Source organism: Thalassophryne amazonica, chromosome 4 (assembly GCF_902500255.1).
Source record: "Thalassophryne amazonica chromosome 4, fThaAma1.1, whole genome shotgun sequence".
NCBI lineage: Eukaryota > Metazoa > Chordata > Actinopteri > Batrachoidiformes > Batrachoididae > Thalassophryne > Thalassophryne amazonica.
Genome location: NC_047106.1, coordinates 97214724 through 97232941, shown reverse-complemented (window position 1 = coordinate 97232941; position 18218 = coordinate 97214724). Strand labels below are relative to the sequence as shown.

At 41.0% G+C, this 18218-nt stretch overlaps 1 protein-coding gene across 1 annotated transcript in view; it reads left to right on the top strand.

Moving 5' to 3' along the window:
* The window catches only part of kpna4 (karyopherin alpha 4 (importin alpha 3)), a 33345-nt gene that overhangs the window by 5600 nt on the left and 9527 nt on the right, over positions 1 to 18218 (top strand). The window contains exons 2-9 of the mRNA XM_034168296.1: positions 6037 to 6081; positions 6215 to 6304; positions 9472 to 9501; positions 9683 to 9735; positions 10966 to 11061; positions 11360 to 11445; positions 14364 to 14450; positions 14541 to 14710. Of these exons, the coding sequence (XP_034024187.1) occupies positions 6037 to 6081; positions 6215 to 6304; positions 9472 to 9501; positions 9683 to 9735; positions 10966 to 11061; positions 11360 to 11445; positions 14364 to 14450; positions 14541 to 14710 (657 nt within the window). The remainder of the gene's footprint in view (positions 1 to 6036; positions 6082 to 6214; positions 6305 to 9471; positions 9502 to 9682; positions 9736 to 10965; positions 11062 to 11359; positions 11446 to 14363; positions 14451 to 14540; positions 14711 to 18218) is intronic.

Below are 18218 nucleotides of genomic sequence, written 5' to 3'. Positions count from 1 at the left end.
CAAATTTGTTGGTGCAGTAACATCATGTTGTATTTTCATATTATTAGACAAATTTGTTGGACAAACCGTGTCTGTGTAATATGTCCAGATGTGGAGAATGTCAGTGTCGTGGCTCAGTAAACATGCCTGCTGCAGCTCTCCTCCCACAGTGCTGCGGGATTCACTGGGGTTCACTAACAGACCGTCGCTGTGGAAAGGTCCTTCTCTCAGCAGACTGACTTCTGTCATAAACACCAGTAGTTCTTCTGCTAATCTTCTAATCTTTATCACTCTCTGTCTGAGTGGTGACGCCCCTGCCAAGAAACACACATGACTTCACAAACATGGTGACTTGAAGACTTGTTCAGACACCAGAACAGAAACATGGCGACGTACAAAACTCCACCTCGTTTGCACGTTTGGGGGCAGCATTTTCCGCTTGCTGATGCAGTATTTTGTGTGTCTGTCACTTCTGGTGTGAAAAGCCCTGAAGAGTTCATACGCTATTCTGAGATGCATTTGTGGCTTTCCTAGAATTTTGGAAGACATAATCACTCTTTTCTGCAGCTTGTTCCTTCTGTCAAAGTTTAAATTACTGTCGCATGATCATTTTAAGATAGAATGCTTTCCACTTGTTGAGACATTGTACCCTGTTTCAATCAACTGTTGAAATAATAGTCAGCCAACAAGACATTTAAAGAAATCATCTTGTGTTTTGGGATACACTGGTCAGCATTTTTCAGAAATTTTTGACATTTTATGGACCAAACAACAAATTGATTTTATCAAGAAAATAAACAGTTAATTATGAAAATAGTTGTTAGTTACATCGTTATTGTAGTGATACAGTTAAGAGTATAGTCATAGCTGTTATGCACTTCCCATAGAAGGGCTTTTCCACTTCAGAAGCATTTGTATTGAAATTGTAAGAAGTCTATACTGCCTACATTGGGAAATATTTACAAAAGTGTACCACAAATCAAATATCAAGTGGTGCAAAAGATGAGACTAATAGTGCGAAAACTTCCATCCATTTTCTTCCGCTTTATCCGGAATCGGGTCGCGGGGACAGCAGTTCAAGCAAAGCCGCCCAGACGTCCCGATCCACACACACCTCCCCCAGCTTCTCCGGGGGAACCCCAAGGCGTTCCCAAGCCAGCCGAGAGATGTAGTCCCTCCAGCATGTCCTGGGTCTTCCCCAGGGCCTCCTCCCAATGGGATGTGCCCGGAACACCTCTCCAGCGAGGCGTCCAGGGGGCATCTGGAAAAGATGCCCGAGCCACCTCAACTGACTCCTTTCGACGTGGAGGAGCAGCGGCTCGACTCCGAGCTCCTCCCGAGTGACCGAGCTCTTCACCCTATCTCTAAGGGAGCGCCCAGCCACCCTGCGGAGGAAACTCATCTCGGCCGCTTGTACTTGCAGTCTCGTTCTTTCGGTCATGAGCCAAATCTCATGACCATAGGTGAGGATCGGAACGTAGATCGATCGGTAAATCGAGAGCTTTGCCCCCCTACTCAGCTCTCTCTTCACCACGACGGTCCGATACAGCGACCGCATCACTGCAGATGCTGCACCGATCCGTCTATCGATCTCACACTCCATCTGTCCCTCACTCGTGAACAAGACCCCAAGATACTTAAGCTCCTCCACTTGAGTCAAGGACACTTCACCAACCTGAAGAGGGCAAAGCACCTTTTGCTGGTCGAGAACCATGGCCTCGGATTTGGAGGAGCTGATTTTCATCCCGGACGCTTCACACTCAGCTGCAAACTGCCCCAGTGCATGCTGAAGGTCCTGATTTGACGAAGCCAACAGAACCACATCGTCCGCAAACAGCAGAGACGAGATTCTGTGGTTCCCAAACAGACTCCCTCTACACCCTGGCTGCGCCTAGAAATTCTGTCCATAAAAATAATGAATCAAATCAAATCAATTTTATTTATATAGCACCAAATCACAACAAACAGTTGCCCCAAGGTGCTTTATATTGTAAGGCAAAGCCATACAGTAATTACGGAAAAACCCCAACGGCCAAAACGACCCCCTGTGAGCAAGCACTTGGCGACAGTGGGAAGGAAAAACTCCCTTTTAACAGGAAGAAACCTCCAGCAGAACCAGGCTCAGGGAGGGGCAGTCTTCTGCTGGGACTGGTTGGGGCTGAGGGAGAGAACCAGGAAAAGGACATGCTGTGGAGGGGAGCAGAGATCAATCATTAATGATTAAATGCAGAGTGGTGCATACAGAGCAAAAAGAGAAGGAAACACTCAGTGCATCATGGGAACCCCCCAGCAGTCTAAGTCTATAGCAGCATAACTAAGGGATGGTTCAGGGTCACCTGATCCAGCCCTAACTATAAGCTTTAGCAAAAAGGAAAGTTTTAAGCCTAATCTTAAAAGTAGAGAGGGTGTCTGTCTCCCTGATCCGAATTGGGAGCTGGTTCCAGAGGAGAGGAGCCTGAAAGCTGAAGGCTCTGCCTCCCATTCTACTCTTACAAACCCTAGGAACTACAAGTAAGCCTGCAGTCTGAGAGCGAAGCGCTCTATTGGGGTGATATGGTACTATGAGGTCCCTAAGATAAGATGGGACCTGATTATTCAAAACCTTATAAGTAAGAAGAAGAATTTTAAATTCTATTCTAGAATTAACAGGAAGCCAATGAAGAGAGGCCAATATGGGTGAGATATGCTCTCTCCTTCTAGTCCCTGTCAGTACTCTAGCTGCAGCATTTTGAATTAACTGAAGGCTTTTCAGGGAACTTTTAGGACAACCTGATAATAATGAATTACAATAGTCCAGCCTAGAGGAAATAAATGCATGAATTAGTTTTTCAGCATCACTCTGAGACAAGACCTTTCTAATTTTAGAGTTATTGCGCAAATGCAAAAAAGCAGTCCTACATATTTGTTTAATATGCGCATTGAATGACATATCTTGATCAAAAATGACTCCAAGATTTCTCACAGTATTACTACGTTTTGTGGGGCCAAGTACAATAACTTCAGTTTTATCTGAGTTTAAAAGCAGGAAATTAGAGGTCATCCATGTCTTTATGTCTGTAAGACAATCCTGCAGTTTAGCTAATTGGTGTGGCTGGCTTCATGCATAGATAAAGCTGGGTATCATCTGCGTAACAATGAAAATTTAAGCAACGCTGTCTAATAATACTGCCTAAGGGAAGCATGTATAAAGTGAATAAAATTGGTCCTAGCACAGAACCTTGTGGAACTCCATAATTAACCTTAGTCTGTGAAGAAGATTCCCCATTTACATGAACAAATTGTAATCTGTTAGATAAATATGATTCAAACCACCGCAGCACAGTGCCTTTAATACCTATGGCATGCTCTAATCTCTGTAATAAAATTTTATGGTCAACAGTATCAAAAGCAGCACTGAGGTCTAACAGAACAAGCACAGAGATGAGTCCACTGTCTGAGGCCATAAGAAGATCATTTGTAACCTTCACTAATGCTTTTTGTTGCGCGCCATTGCGGCTCCGTCCCGGCGCGCGAATTCCTCCGCACATCTTTCATTACAAAATCTCCTGTAACAGTGGAATGTTCCGCAAAAGTGCTTATGTCCAACTCTTTTGCAGTTTCTCTGGTATTCAGACGACGTCCCGGATAAACACAGCCTTCAGTTTGGAAATGATCTGGTCGTTTCAGCCTGTCGATGGCCGCTTGGAGCGCAGAGCGCCCTCCGCCGCTGTGGGCCGTCTTTAATCCGGTTGTAACGCTCCTTAATCTGTGTGATGCCCAGAGTATCCTCACCGAAAGCCGCCTGAATCTTCCGAATGGTTTCCACCTGGCTGTCTGTTTCTGGAAAAATTTGATTCAGCGCTGCTCCAATCGCTCAGCCATTTCCCTGACAATGAAAATCCGACGAGGGGGGTGGACCAGTGCTCACTCAAAGCCTGCCCACAGGCGAATGATGCAACTGACAGGCGTGAAAAAAACTAACACATGCGCACGAAGGTTCAAGCTTAGCTGATGCAAGCGCACATGATTCAAATCCATATAGTTTTAAAAAATAAATAAAAAGGTCGGATAGTTTTCTAAAGCCACTTTTCTACTACAAAGCTCCAGCACTACTCGGCTCTACTCTACTCGGTTTGGTTCCAAGCGCATGCTTTTCTACTGCACCCCAACTTGGGCGGGATTTAATCACATGTGAATGCTTAAAGCTAGAAAAGCTGTTCATGCGCAACCCATTTAGTATGATTTAAAACAAATTCAGATGTATTGATGCCATAGATGTAAATGGAGGCAAATATTGATAATACAGCTGGTTGTCCAGAATCTATGAATTAATTTCTTCTTTTGTGTCAGAATGTCACACCTCATTAAACCCTAACCCCTGTATAGCTGGGGATTCATAATGGTGCTGTCACTGGTCAGCACCGTTGTTAAGTATAACCTGTTTTGGTTAAATACCATTTGGTAAAGCTCAGTTTGGACATGATTTCTCCAGCATCATTGCAGATTCATCCAGGTGCTGTGTGCACTGGCTTCTTAAGTGTGAATTAACTGATCAAAAATTCTTATGATGGAACAATCATTGCTTCAAATCATGAATGACATATTTTTACTGTTCACTTGCTTTCTAGATGTCCACAAACCAAAAGGTCCACACCTAAAACCTCCGTCCACATAGTTTGAATTTATTATTAGTTTGCTTCCTGTTCAAATGAAGTGTGAAATATAAATGAAATTTGTTGCTTTTACTAAATGTTAATCTTTGTGCACATAATTTTGCTTTAAATATAGTCTGCGTTTAATGTGATTCCTGTTTAGTGTCTTATTTTATGATTACAATTTTCGATGGGAAATGATTAGAGAACATTTTACAGGGTGTGGACATTTTTGGCTTTTGGACTTCGTGGACGTTTTGGGTCTGGACTTGTTGGCTTGTAGACATTCTGACCTGATACCTTTCACTCATTATGTAACAAAACTATGACACAATCGCATAACTGATTATTTATTCAAACAAATGAGAAAATAAAATAAGTGCAACACAGCAAAGTATATATAAAATTTACATGTTCTACATTGGGCCCAGTCCAGACTGATGGGTCACTCGCGCCGTTGGCGTATTGCCTGGACAAGGTCACCCAGCACTTGAAGGAGTCCTTGATTGAACACGGCTTCAGCCTGTCGTGCTTCACGGGCGTCATCCAGGATCAACTGTATATGTTCTGTGCACTGTGCCCGGTTGTCCTCGTGTTGTGCAGCAGAGTTAGCCTCCATCTGATTCATCAAGGTCAGATGGTCTTGGTAGAGGCTCCTTTTTCTCTTCCCTACAGAAAAATGAAAGAAATGGAATGTGATTCCAAAAAGAAATTAAAGAAGATAGGGAGGATGTACATTTGGAGCTGGGAGCTACAGGATGAGAAACTTACACGTGGGCCATCTGCTGGATGTGGAAGCAGAACCTGGTGATGGTGCCAGGGGGGGCCTTGAGGCTGGATGTCTGTATTTTAGACCTGGCTAATTTTGAGAAAGCGTTCTGTTTGAAATGTGATGCAACTGTTTTTGATATTGTTTTTTTCTTACCGGTTATTACCCTTTGGTCATGTGCCTCTAACACAAATTGCATCTGAACCAGTTTTCCTACTTTTCCTTTCAATGAGTAAGGTTGAGCTGGGAGCAGTTTTGGCGCATGCTCTCAGACCCCCTAGTAATTTTGAGTTGCAGCTTTTTCGTTTTTCACCACTTTCATCCCTGGGTATTACAGAAAAGTGATTACCATCAGTTTCAAAATTTTGCATCAGATTTGTACTGAAGTATCAGTTCTCATGTCATTCCTAGACTACAGTTCTGTATCCTGTTAGACAAAGTATGCACTCTCTGAATGTCCTCTATTTTAGATAAGAGATTTGCATATCAGTGTTGTTATAACCTGTAAAATGATTTGGCAGTCATTTTAAATCGTTTATTTTATTGGGCCTCTTGTATTTGGGTGCTATCAAACAGTTGACTATTTCAGATGTGACTGACAGGCCAAGCTGTTAATGAAGGTCAGGATGATGACAATGTGTGCTCTGTCACCCACAGACTATGAGAAGACAGAGGACTGAAGTAGTGGTCGAACTCCGAAAGGTAATGTGGCACTGTCACTTGCACATGTTGAAGTTCAGTTACTGATAGTTTTCAGAAAAGTTGTTGGTTTTTTGTTAACTGTGATTTTAAGTGTGGCTGAAGTGAATTTTTTTTTTCTTTCCCTCCACCACAGAACAAAAGAGATGAGCACCTTCTGAAGAGAAGAAATGTGCCCCATGAGGAGATGTGTGAGGACTCCGATGTTGATGGAGATTTCAGATCGGTAGGGTTGCTTTTCAATGCTCAGTGTCTGTGTATTAAATATGGGGATTAAAGTTCTCTGTCGCAACAATGGATTTCCATCCGTTGGGCTGCCAAAAGGCCATATGTGAGAGGCTCGACAGTCATGCTTGCTTGCTCGACACTGGCGAGTAAACTGTGCTGTCGGACTAGTGCTTCACACTCCTCACTTGCCCGACATGGCAAGTTAATTTTCAGCTGCATTTAGAACAAAATCTGGTGTAAAAAAAATCAACGTATTTCAGTGACATTCCTGCAGTAGCAGAAGCGTATTTCTGATCGACTGTTTTAGGATAATTGAACATGATTCTCTAATCGTGCACATTCCTCCTCATTCATCCCTGACCCCCCATCCCTGTGTGTCTGTGTGTGAAGCAAGTGCAGCTACACTCGGTCTCAAATTTCACTGCAAAGTTGAGCAGAGCAGTGATGAAAAGTAAATCTTCCATTGTACATAACTGCTGTTATATTCAGAAATTAACAGTTCATTTTACAGATTAAAGGCTGTTTCCTTCTCTGTTCTGTGTGTTGGAGGCTTGGCTTAAACTGAGTGATGCTGCTGCAGAGAGAGGAGGAGGGGTGTGAAAGGAGAGGAGGTGGTTGGGGGTAGGGGGAGTTTCACATTATATTTATCCGTTATGTTTTTTTTACCCTTTAAACATTATTTTTAAGCCATGAGTAACATCAAATGACATGAAATATAACAAAATAATGAAATATGACATTTGCATCATATTTAACTTAAATTGCCTTAAGTTGTGGCTCTTGGTACAGCGTTTTCAGACCATTTGAGTGTTTGGACTCGGATATATTTTGAAACTGTGCAATGTTTCATAGGCAGCATAAAATATTAGGACACTGGCATTTTGAACAAGCATGAGATTTCGTCCTTGTCCACGTGGTAAAGGCATGATAACATTATGCTCACTGATGACATAGTCAAAAATAAGTTTAAACCGTCATGGCTGGAGCAAAAGGACGAGCCCTGAGACTATTTCGCGGTCTCCGTGAGGAAGCTGGATGGCGGCCAATGGTCACATCTCTGTAAAAATTGATTGATTTTCAAAAAAATAATTTTTCTCAAATTTCTTGTGTTCATTAAGTGATGGTTTTCCTGTTGATGCTGGGTTTTTCCTGAAAGACTGTTTGTGTATTTTTCCATGTGTTGACTGTGCTTAAAAAGCTGGTCACCCACTGACTTAATGGCTGTGCACTACTTAAAATGACAATGAAACGGTTAAATTCAGAATGTTGATTTGGATACCCAAGTGGTTCAGGTGCCGTTTTGCTTCATTAATAGCTTAGTTCAATCTAAGCTGTTTGATTCTCACTGATGCATGATAAAGCAGCACTGGCATGCAATTTTAAAATTGATTATTTTACCTCATATCATCTAGAACCTCTTTGTTTTGAATCTATACAGGTATGAATGACACATTTATTCTACTATTGACTGTCAGTTCAAATTAGTATATTTGAATATTGTTCAATCAGTTTACATGCATTGCTGTGCAGTTTCAAATTTTCCATAATTGTGTCCTCGCTGCGGCTGACTTCTATATCATGAAAAGAAAGTTGTTGTAATGGAAATGAGGAGAACTTTGTATGTCCCTAATTTGTCTTAACAACCTCCTCCAGCCTTGTTGGGTCACTCTGAGCAGCTTTTGTATCCTCTCATGGAAATACAAACATTATGGTACCGAGTTGCATCAGGAAGGGCAGCTGGCATAAGACTTTGCCAAATCAACATGCAGATCCACCTTGGATCTGCTGTGGTGATCCAGAGTGAAAACAAGGGAGCAGCCGAAGGGACTTACTGTGGTACTGTGTAGTAAATCTTTCTGAAGTTGGCACTTTTTAAAAACAGTGACAGTGCAAGAAGTCACCACACAACCATTATAACTTTTTTTTTGGCTGTGATTGGATGAACTGGGCATACTGCTACTTTTGTTGGTTGCATCACCAGCTATACAGTTCTTAGCTTTATTTTAGATCTCCTTCTCCCCCACACTTTTCTTTTTTTTGTCTGTGTCAGGCACCATGGTTCAGTACATGTAAAATATTCCATTTTTCTTTTCTTGTGTGTTTTGTTTTGTGGTTTATTGGTGCACTCCTAGCAAAGCATTAAGCAGTCAGCCATTATGATTTTGTTAAAATTATTATGATATGAATATTTAATAGAGATTTATTCCCATTTGCAGCTACATAGGGATGAAAAATATCGACACGGAGAGCAAAGAGCAGAATTTACAAACATTTTTTAAACTTTTCTTTCAAACTCTGCTGCTCTTTGAGTGTCCTCTGCTGTGGTTGAACTAAAAACATAGGTGCAGATGCGCCACGTATTACAACAACACTAATGTGCTTCCCACCCCCGCCAAATGTAAAGTCTCTTTCTGGGGACGGTGTGAAGTAAAAACAGCTGATAAAACCTTACCACTCAATCAGGTCATGCTTTCCACATAAATACACAACTTCTCCATTCTGCCTGCTCAGAGACTGCAAACCAAGGGCAAATCCAGACTGAAGGAGGGTGTTGTAGTGTGGGGGGTGATAGAATCCACTATCACTAAAGCAAAGCATTTCAGCCAGGAGATGGGGGTAGAAGTTACCCGTGGGCTTGGACTTCTATCAACCGGCATATCAAAGGCTGAAAAAACTGTTCACAATTGGCAGCGGTGACTGTGAGCCAGGTCCCACAACCAGGCACCAAACCTTTTGGGATTTCTTCTGGCTAACAGTCCGAAAGCTGTCGTCTTTAGCTGGTGGAGCTAAGCTCGTGCTAACGGGTGCACTAGCCACCCTGACACTAACGTTGTCTGGAGTGCCTGTAACATCTAACTCCACTGACTTAAGAACCTGCTCTAACCTATGGACCCAGCCCTCTAAGAGGGCCACCGTTCTTGACAGCATCGCGCAAGAATAATTTACAGTACTGTGCTACAAAAGAACCTAAACATGTAGCAAAAGCTAGCGCAAGCCAAACACTAAGGAAAAGCTAACAGATACAGATACAGTTTCCTCCTCGTGGCAGTAGTCCCACCTCACATACAATAACATGGTAATGAATCCTGTTTGACTTTCTTTAATGCTTTGTCATTAAAATTTAAGTGATTTATCAGCTGATCACTTTCCAAAATTTTCTTTCAGCAAAACACCTCTCTTGAAGCAATAGTCCAAGTAAGTTGGATTTTTCCATATCTAATTGTCTCAGTTAAATGTGAGCATTTAAGTTTTCCTCCCAGTTGCCTCTTGTAGTGGTTTAAAAGCCATAATTTTGTTAAATTAATGCTAACATCAGCTTAAACACACCATAGACATTGGTTTGAAATGCATACAAGACTTGTGCTGTTTTCTGCAGAATGCCACGAGTGATAATCAGGGCATCCAGCTGAGTGCTGTTCAGGCAGCCAGGTAAGAACACATTCTTTTCTTGGGATAAAATGAGTGAATGGTGTAGAATGTTGAAAATAATGACTGCTGAAAAAAAAATATCTTTTTTACATTACAATAGCAATTCTTATCCTTAACTATTCAAAATCAATTCAAAAGTTTCAAAAATTGATTTTTTTTTTTTTAATTAATGCCTTTGTTTTGATTCAGTTTCTCTTCACTGCTATAAATGTAGAGTTGCTGTTGCGTGTCCTTCTTGGCTTCCACACAATAGTTTGCAATGCTAAGACATTGCTTGGCATTTGTTGCTACATGGAGCAGAGCAACAAATGCAGCTCGCTCCATCAACATTAAAAGCAAACATTTGGATGCACTTTGGATTATGTAATACCCTGGATAAGAAGGTGCTTCATATGATCAATTCTTCCTATCACATATATAGTCACATCCGGGGCTCCATAGGTGGCGCGTTATTATTTGCCTTGTTTTGAAGAGATTTACAGTCCACCGTTCTTCTGGTTGCGCTAGAACTGGCACATCCAGATTTAAAAATACATCCATTGAGTGTAACCCAAACTGGACAGTCTTAGTAAGAAATAAACACATACCTTGCAACACAACCACATCTTGCCAATTAACTGGCATACAGCAGTCAGAGAATATTGTCCTGCTGAACAACGCTGCTTCATTTCACAGGGCTGCCTAACCTTACATACTTCAAAGTTGTACATGTCTGTCATTAAACATTCAATTGCCATAGTTCCCTTTGCATCTTTTGACTTTTTTATTTGTTCAGCCACAATCTGTAAGCTGGTAAGCATTAACATCATTAACAACTAGCAGTGCTAAAGGGGTCAGAGTCCATGCTACAACTGTCCTGTTGAGATTGTTAGCGCGACATCACTTCCTCTCAAAGCCTTCATGGTCACACTCTTGTAAAATTGGATAAACTTGCATTGCTTTCTCATAGACACATCCATCCATCCAATTTGTAGGCACGCTTGCTCTAGTTACGGGTAACGGGGGCTGGAGCCTGTCCCAGCAATCACAGGGCATCAGGCAGCTTTTGTGGCAGAGTCAGTCACACTCTGCCTGTAGTGAAATACAGTTGCATTTTGAAGTAATTAAGGTCAGGCAGTTAGTTGTGCATAGAGCTGTAAAAGTTGTCATGGGTGTTGCTGATTGGTCTATTTGATGCAAAGCGATTTGACTGTAACAAAAATGCTTTTGGCTTCCTCATTGTTTTTGTAGGAAGTTGTTGTCCAGTGACCGTAACCCTCCCATAGATGACCTGATTAAGTCTGGGATCCTTCCTATACTGGTCCACTGCCTGGACAGAGATGACAAGTAAGATGACTCTGTTTCATTTTTTTCTGTGTGAGTGCACACAACAGCTAATCGTGTTTGTCCGTAGTTACTAATTATAGTGCAGGTTAGCATGTTCTTTATTTGTTGGACATATTGTGTTTGTGGACATTATGCAGATGTCACAGCAAGGTCCATCTGCGTCAGAACAGTGTTTATGCAAAATGTATTCCAGTTTTCACTTTCTGTTAATGGCAGATATTCGTACACTTCATGTTTAAGGCGCTTGCCTGATCAGTAACGTCCCCCCTCACTATCCATTCCACTCCCCCTCTTCCAGCCCATCTCTTCAGTTTGAGGCAGCCTGGGCTCTAACTAACATAGCGTCTGGTACCTCAGAGCAGACCCAAGCTGTGGTCCAGTCCAGTAAGTGGCATTGTACTACACCACATCCCTCTGAATGTTGTGCTACCTATTTAAAGTTGGTGGATATCTGTAAAATCTCTTCCATTACCATATCGTACACATAAATTATAGTACTGTGAAAATAAATTTCCAGCCATCTTGATTTGTTCATTCTGTGCACATCTTTTGCTACATTATTCCAGATACACAAGTAATGTTGTAATATAAAATGCATCAGCTCGAGCAGAGACAAAACTCAAATTATAAATGATAAATTTCTTTAGGAGAAAAAAGCAAAAATATTATCAGGCTATTTGAACCTGTGTGAAAAGTATTTGTAGAGACTTATAAAATCCCTAAATGTACCAAACTACACTGATAACTGGATTCAGATGGACTATGCACACCCAGGAATAATCATCAGTTCAGTTAACTAATTTAAATAGAATTGTTTTAGCAGCTTGTAGGTGGCTAAAGATCTCCCCCACTAGCACATAAAACTGAGATCAAAAGTACTTTTGAGATGCAGAGATAACTACAACCCCAATTCCAATGAAGTTGGGACGTTGGGTAAAATGTAAATAAAAACAGAATACAATGATTTGCAAATCCTCTTCAACCTATATTCAATTGAATACACCACAAAGACAAGATATTTAATGTTCAAACTGATAAACTTTGTTTTTGTACAAATATTTGCTTATTTTGAAATGGATGCCTGCAACACATCTCAAAAAAGCTGGGACAGTGGTATGTTGTGTTACATCACCTTTCCTTCTAACAACACTCAATAAGCGTTTGGCAATTGAGGACAGTAATTGTTAAAGTTTTGTAGGTGGAATTCTTTCCCATTCTTGCTTGATGTACGACTTCAGTTGTTCAACAGTCCGGGTTCTCCATTGTTGTCTTTTGTACTTCATAATGCGCCACACATTTTCAATGGGTGACAGGTCTGGACTGCAGGCAGGCCAGTCTAGTACCCGCACTCTTTTATTACGAAGCCACGCTGTTGTAACATGTGCAGAATGTGGCTTGGCATTGTCTTGCTGAAATAAGCAGGGACGTCCCTGAAAAAGACGTTCTAGGACAGCAGCATGTGTTGCTCCAAAACCTGGATGTACCTTTTCGCATTGATGGTGCCATCACAGATGTGTAAGTTGCCCATGCCATGGGCACTAACACACCCCCATACTATCACAGATGCTGGCTTTTGAACTTTGCACTGGTAACAATCTGTATGGTCTTCTTTCTCTTTTGTCCGGAGAACACGACGTCCATGATTTCCAAAAACTATTTGAAATGTGGACTCATCAGACCACAGCACACTTTTCCACTTTGCATGTGTCCATTTCAAATGAGCTCGGGCCCAGAGAAGGTGGCGGCATTTCTGGAAGTTGTTGATGTATGGCTTTCGCTTTGCATGGTAGAGTTTTAACTTATACTGTTTTAACTGTGTTAACTGACAATGGTTTTCTGAAGTGTTCCTCAGCCCACGCGGTAAGATCCTTTACACAATGATGTCAGTTTTTAATGCAGTGCCGCCTGAGGGATCCAAGGTCACAGGCGTTCAGTGTTGGTTTTCGGCCTTGCCGCATACATGTAGAAAGTTCTCCAGATTGTCTGAATCTTCTGATTATATTATGGACTGTAGATGATGGAATCCATAAATTCCTTGCATTTGAACATTGAGAAACATTGTTCTTAAATTGTTGGACTATTTTTTTCATGCAGTTGTTCACAAAGTGGTGATCCTCGCCCCATCTTTTTTGTGAACGGCTGAGCCTTTTGGGGATGCTCCTTTTATACCCAATCATGACACTCATCTGTTTCCAATTAACCTGTTCACCTGTGGAATGTTCCAAACGGGTGTTCTTTGAGCATTCATCAACTTTCCCAGTCTTTTGTTGCCACTGTCTCAACTTTTCTGAAACGTCTTTTAGGCATCCATTTCAAAATGCAAACCTCTGACAGGTCTGAAACTTTGGGCATTGAAGTACTCCAGTCAGCAGTTGGACATGGATGAATAACGACCAAAGTAACCACTTGGAATTTTTTTTTGGGGGGGGGGCAGTAACACATGCTCCCCCAGACCTCCCCTAGTAATTTTGGGTTTCAGCGTTTTTTGTTTTTCACCACTTTTGTCCCTGTGAACTGTGCAAAGTATTTGCTGATCATTATGAGCTTTTGATAGTCTCTAGCTACATTGGTGTGTTTTTGATTTCCTGATAACTTTATTAATGACAGATGTTGGATAATTGCTTTTGCTCAATACATACAATGATCATTTATAAACTATATTTTGTCAGGTTGCATATGTTTTATATTAAATTTGGTTTGAATATTTGAAGCAGTTTATGTGATGTACACCGAAACACAAGAATATATGTTATATAATTGCTTTTGCTCAATACATACAATGATCATTTATAAACTATATTTTGTCAGGTTGCATATGTTTTATATTAAATTTGGTTTGAATATTTGAAGCAATTTATGTGATGTACACCGAAACACAAGAAATTAGACACGTACAGTGTATCTGAGTGGATTGCGAGATTTTTACCACGGCAGAATGTTACGCTCTGAATTAATAATGTGTTGACTTGGCAAATTTTTCAGTTTGTCATTCTGTAAAAGATTTGCTAAACAGTAGTTTTAACTTGTGATGTAACAATGTTTACAGTTAGAAATAATGGGATAAATATTTAAATGTCTTTCTAGTAGTTCAGAAACCTGATCTGATATCCTTCAGTGGTGAATTAATTCAAATTTCTATCATAGTACAGTATAGGACTTCATCATGTTTGTTGATTTCTATGAGGATACGAACATTAATATAACTGCGCATAAATTACAATGAACCTGACATTGCCACTAATGAAAGCAACACATTGGATCAGGAGATGTATTATTAAATAATCATCACCTTCACTCTGTAGATGCTGTGCCACTGTTCCTGCGGCTGCTTCACTCTCCTCATCAGAATGTGTGTGAACAGGCTGTCTGGGCTCTGGGCAACATCATAGGTGAGTCACAGTTTGTGTCAAAATGAGTATGTCTGAAATAATAATGTCAGTCCTGTCGTGACATTCATTCCCTCTGTGTGGTTGTTTCAGGTGATGGTCCTCAGTGCAGGGATTATGTGATCAGTCTTGGTGTGGTTAAGCCCCTGCTGTCATTCATTAGTCCCTCCATTCCCATTACCTTCCTACGCAATGTCACTTGGGTTATGGTCAATCTGTGCCGCCACAAGGATCCTCCACCACCCATGGAAACCATCCAAGAGGTGTGTATGTACATGTAAAGGAATGAGCAGGTACATTGTTTAGTGCTATGTAATGGGTTTTGTGGTTTGTAAGAAATTGTATTTCACTGTTCAAATCCTTCTGGCAGAGTCAGTCTGGATTTTTTGGTTGAAGCTGTCTGATAAAGACAAAGACATTAAGATGTTTGTTGAGATAGGTCAGCAGATGACTGAATCAAGAGGTCACTCCACACATTTAAGAATGATTTATTTCTAAACAGGGTCAGAAAAGAGGACCCAAGGCAGTTCTGTGGTGCCATGATGTAGTGAAACTAAATATCATAATTTGTTATGTTACACCCCCCCCAATCCAGTATTACCATAATGTTTGTCTATTTTCAGGTTTAAGAAGCTCTGTCCCTTCCTCCATCTTTGTGCACCTCACCATGTATTTTAAAATGTCAGATGACTCTGTATATCTCTTCCATTTCCATTGTTTTGCGAAACAGGCTTTTTCAAATCACATGAAAAATGACCTCACACAAGCGCACAAAAAGGTTTTTCCAATGTTTGAGTTATTTCTGAAATACACGTTTCCATTAAACGTATTTTCAATTCACTACTTCAGATTGCAGTTTTGAGGGTAATGGCCCGGTGGTGCTGTCAGGCCTTAGTCAGTATTGAGCCTGCTACTGGTAACATTGTAACCCACTACAACCTACCACATGGCAGATCAGCCACTTGTGAGCCAATGGCCATCAGGGTTTTTTATATATATATATATATATATATATATATATATTTTATAGTGTCCATCTATGGGTAAATGGCTCCACTGCCTTGTGGGCCACTATGGACAAATAAAAGGCGAAGGGAGTAAACCCTAACAGAATGCATGAGTGAAGCCCCTTAGGTGGCTGGGTACCCTATTGAGGTCCTTCTGGCAGCTCCTGCACTCGATCTGGTACCAAATATTGTGGTTCTCACGTCTCTTTTGGGGAATACTGGCATCTCCAGGATGATTGTACTACACAGTGGTGGTTCTACACAGAATTACTCCCCGGGTAAGACCACATCCAAGCATCCCCTTTCCCCTTTCTTTCACCTTCTAACTGCTTCTGTGCACTCAGGCAGCTGCCTGCAGGGGGCACCAATTTACCAATTCTACACACAGTGACAAGAAAATCATTTTGCTGTGGAGATATTTTTAAAGCGCTTGTGCCCATGGTGCCGCCGCCTCCCCATAAATGCCGCCCCGAGCGATGGCCGACATCGCTGTACTAAAAACCGCCACTGGTACTACATTCCACAATTCCCTAGCGTTTCTTGGTTTTGCCTCAGAAACGGCATTTTTGATGTTTCTGTTGTTTCAGTTTTCTATTGGTCTAAGGTCCGGTGATTGGGATGGCCACTCCATAATGTTAATCTTGTTGATCTGAAACAAACATGCAGCTCACTTGCTGGTGTGTTTGGGGTCATTGTCTTGTTGAAACACCCATTTCAAGAAGCTCTTCAGCATAAGGCAACATGACCTCTTCAGTGATAAATAGGCCTGACCCCATAGTATGAGAAACTTCCACATATCATGATGCTTGCACCACCACGCTTCACTATTTTTACAGTAATACTGTGGCTTGAAATCAGTGTTTGGAGGTCGTCTCACAAAGTGTCTGCAGACCCAGACTCAAAAGGAACAATCTTACTTTCAGCCATTTCTCTTCAGGCCAGTCAGTGTGGTGTTTGGCAAATTGGAATCTCTTCAGCATGTTGTTTTTCAACAATGGGAGTTTGTGGGGACTTCTTGCCTTGCCTTACTTGGCTTCACGTAAGCATCTTCTAATTGTTAGAGTACTCACAGGTAACTTGAGACCTTTGATCACCCTGGAACTGATGATCATTGGCTGAATCTTTGCCATTGTGGCTATTATTTCAATCTTTTTTTTTTTAAATTGAAGTACGTTGTTCAGAAGAACAACGTACTTCAATCGAACGACCCATTTTAAACAGATTTTCAGAGACACATACACTACAACCAGCAAGTACAACATTTGTTGCCTTCATCTGTAAATAAGGGCCACCTGTAAAGGTGTAATATTGATCACAGAACAAAAAACACTATTTTTTTAACAACCTAATATTCTTTTTTTTCTTCACTTTTTGTTAAGTAATAACAAATTTGATTTACTTTTTTCATGTTTTGATTTGGAGTAGAATGTGCAGTGTTCCAAATGCATGCATGTGTGGAAATAAAAGCTATATAAGGATTTTGAGCTTTACTCACTTTTTAAACACGCTATTATTTTGAACGCAACTCTATGTATACTCTCCATCAACGAAGGCTCTACTGGCCTGTAGATAGATGATGGTTGCATCTCTAAAGGCCTATTCAGTTGGGACACCAAAACATTTCTTGTAAGGATGTGTGCATAAGGGATGTGAAATCCACCAACTTGATTGTAGAGATGGGGGAGGCACTGGCTAGTAACACTGAGATCTGGAGAGCAGAAATGTGTAAAGCGCTCCTATGTGGAGAACAGCATGTCACTGTAGCAATGGGGGTCAGAAGAACAAAGAGGAAGGCCAATTGCGAGCTCTCAAAAACTCGACACGAACAGTTTTCTGCCAGAACTGCGGACATATCTGTAAGTCTCGGATTGGACTATTTAGTCACAGCCAACCTGTAGTGCACCAGTCCATTGGACCTCCAGCAGATGCCAAGAACAGGAAATTTGTCAGTCTGTAATCTTTACATTATGGTTCTATATCTATTTGAAATTGTTACATTAAACCAGTGGTTCCCAATCCTGGTTCACGGGACCCAAAGTACTGCACATTTTCTTTTCTTTTTTTTCTCTCTCTCTCTCTCTCACTGCACTACCAGCACATAATGAGCGATATCAGGTGCATTCCATTATTCAGTCAGCAGTTGATTGGCTGAACACGCCTGACTCCGACTGAATCTGGTCTGAGTAGATCCGGCACAAATGGAAAATGTACACTATTTTTTTGTCCCAAGGACCAGGATTGGGAACCACTGCATAAGCGTTGAATGACACTTAACCTCAACACAAGAAGGCAACTACTTAACAGCATCACTTTTACCACTTTTACTGTTGGATATACTTTAACATGGCCAGCCTGTTGGTGAACTTTATGTGTACTTGAGCTAATGATTTCCTATAATTGTAATTTAAGAGACTATATTAAATGCCCGCTGTAACAGATTAGACGTAGGCTGTGCTTAAAACAAGCTACAAATTGCATTCAGAGAACCCATGCAGTACTTCTGCAGGAGTGATGTCTTCCAGCCATGATTGAGAGAGGAGGGTAATCAGATTTGTCATAAATCAAGAATAGTTATGAGTAAGAATTTTCCAAAAAGAAGAATATTTATGAATAGGAATTTGAAATAGAGGTAAAAACAATTTTGAGGCCAGCCAGTATTGCCATCAAAATTCATTCAGGTCTTAACTTGTACATAAATTCTCGTTGTATCCAAGTTACTGATTCTTTGGTTATCCTGATGTTCATAAAAACTATGTATACTTCA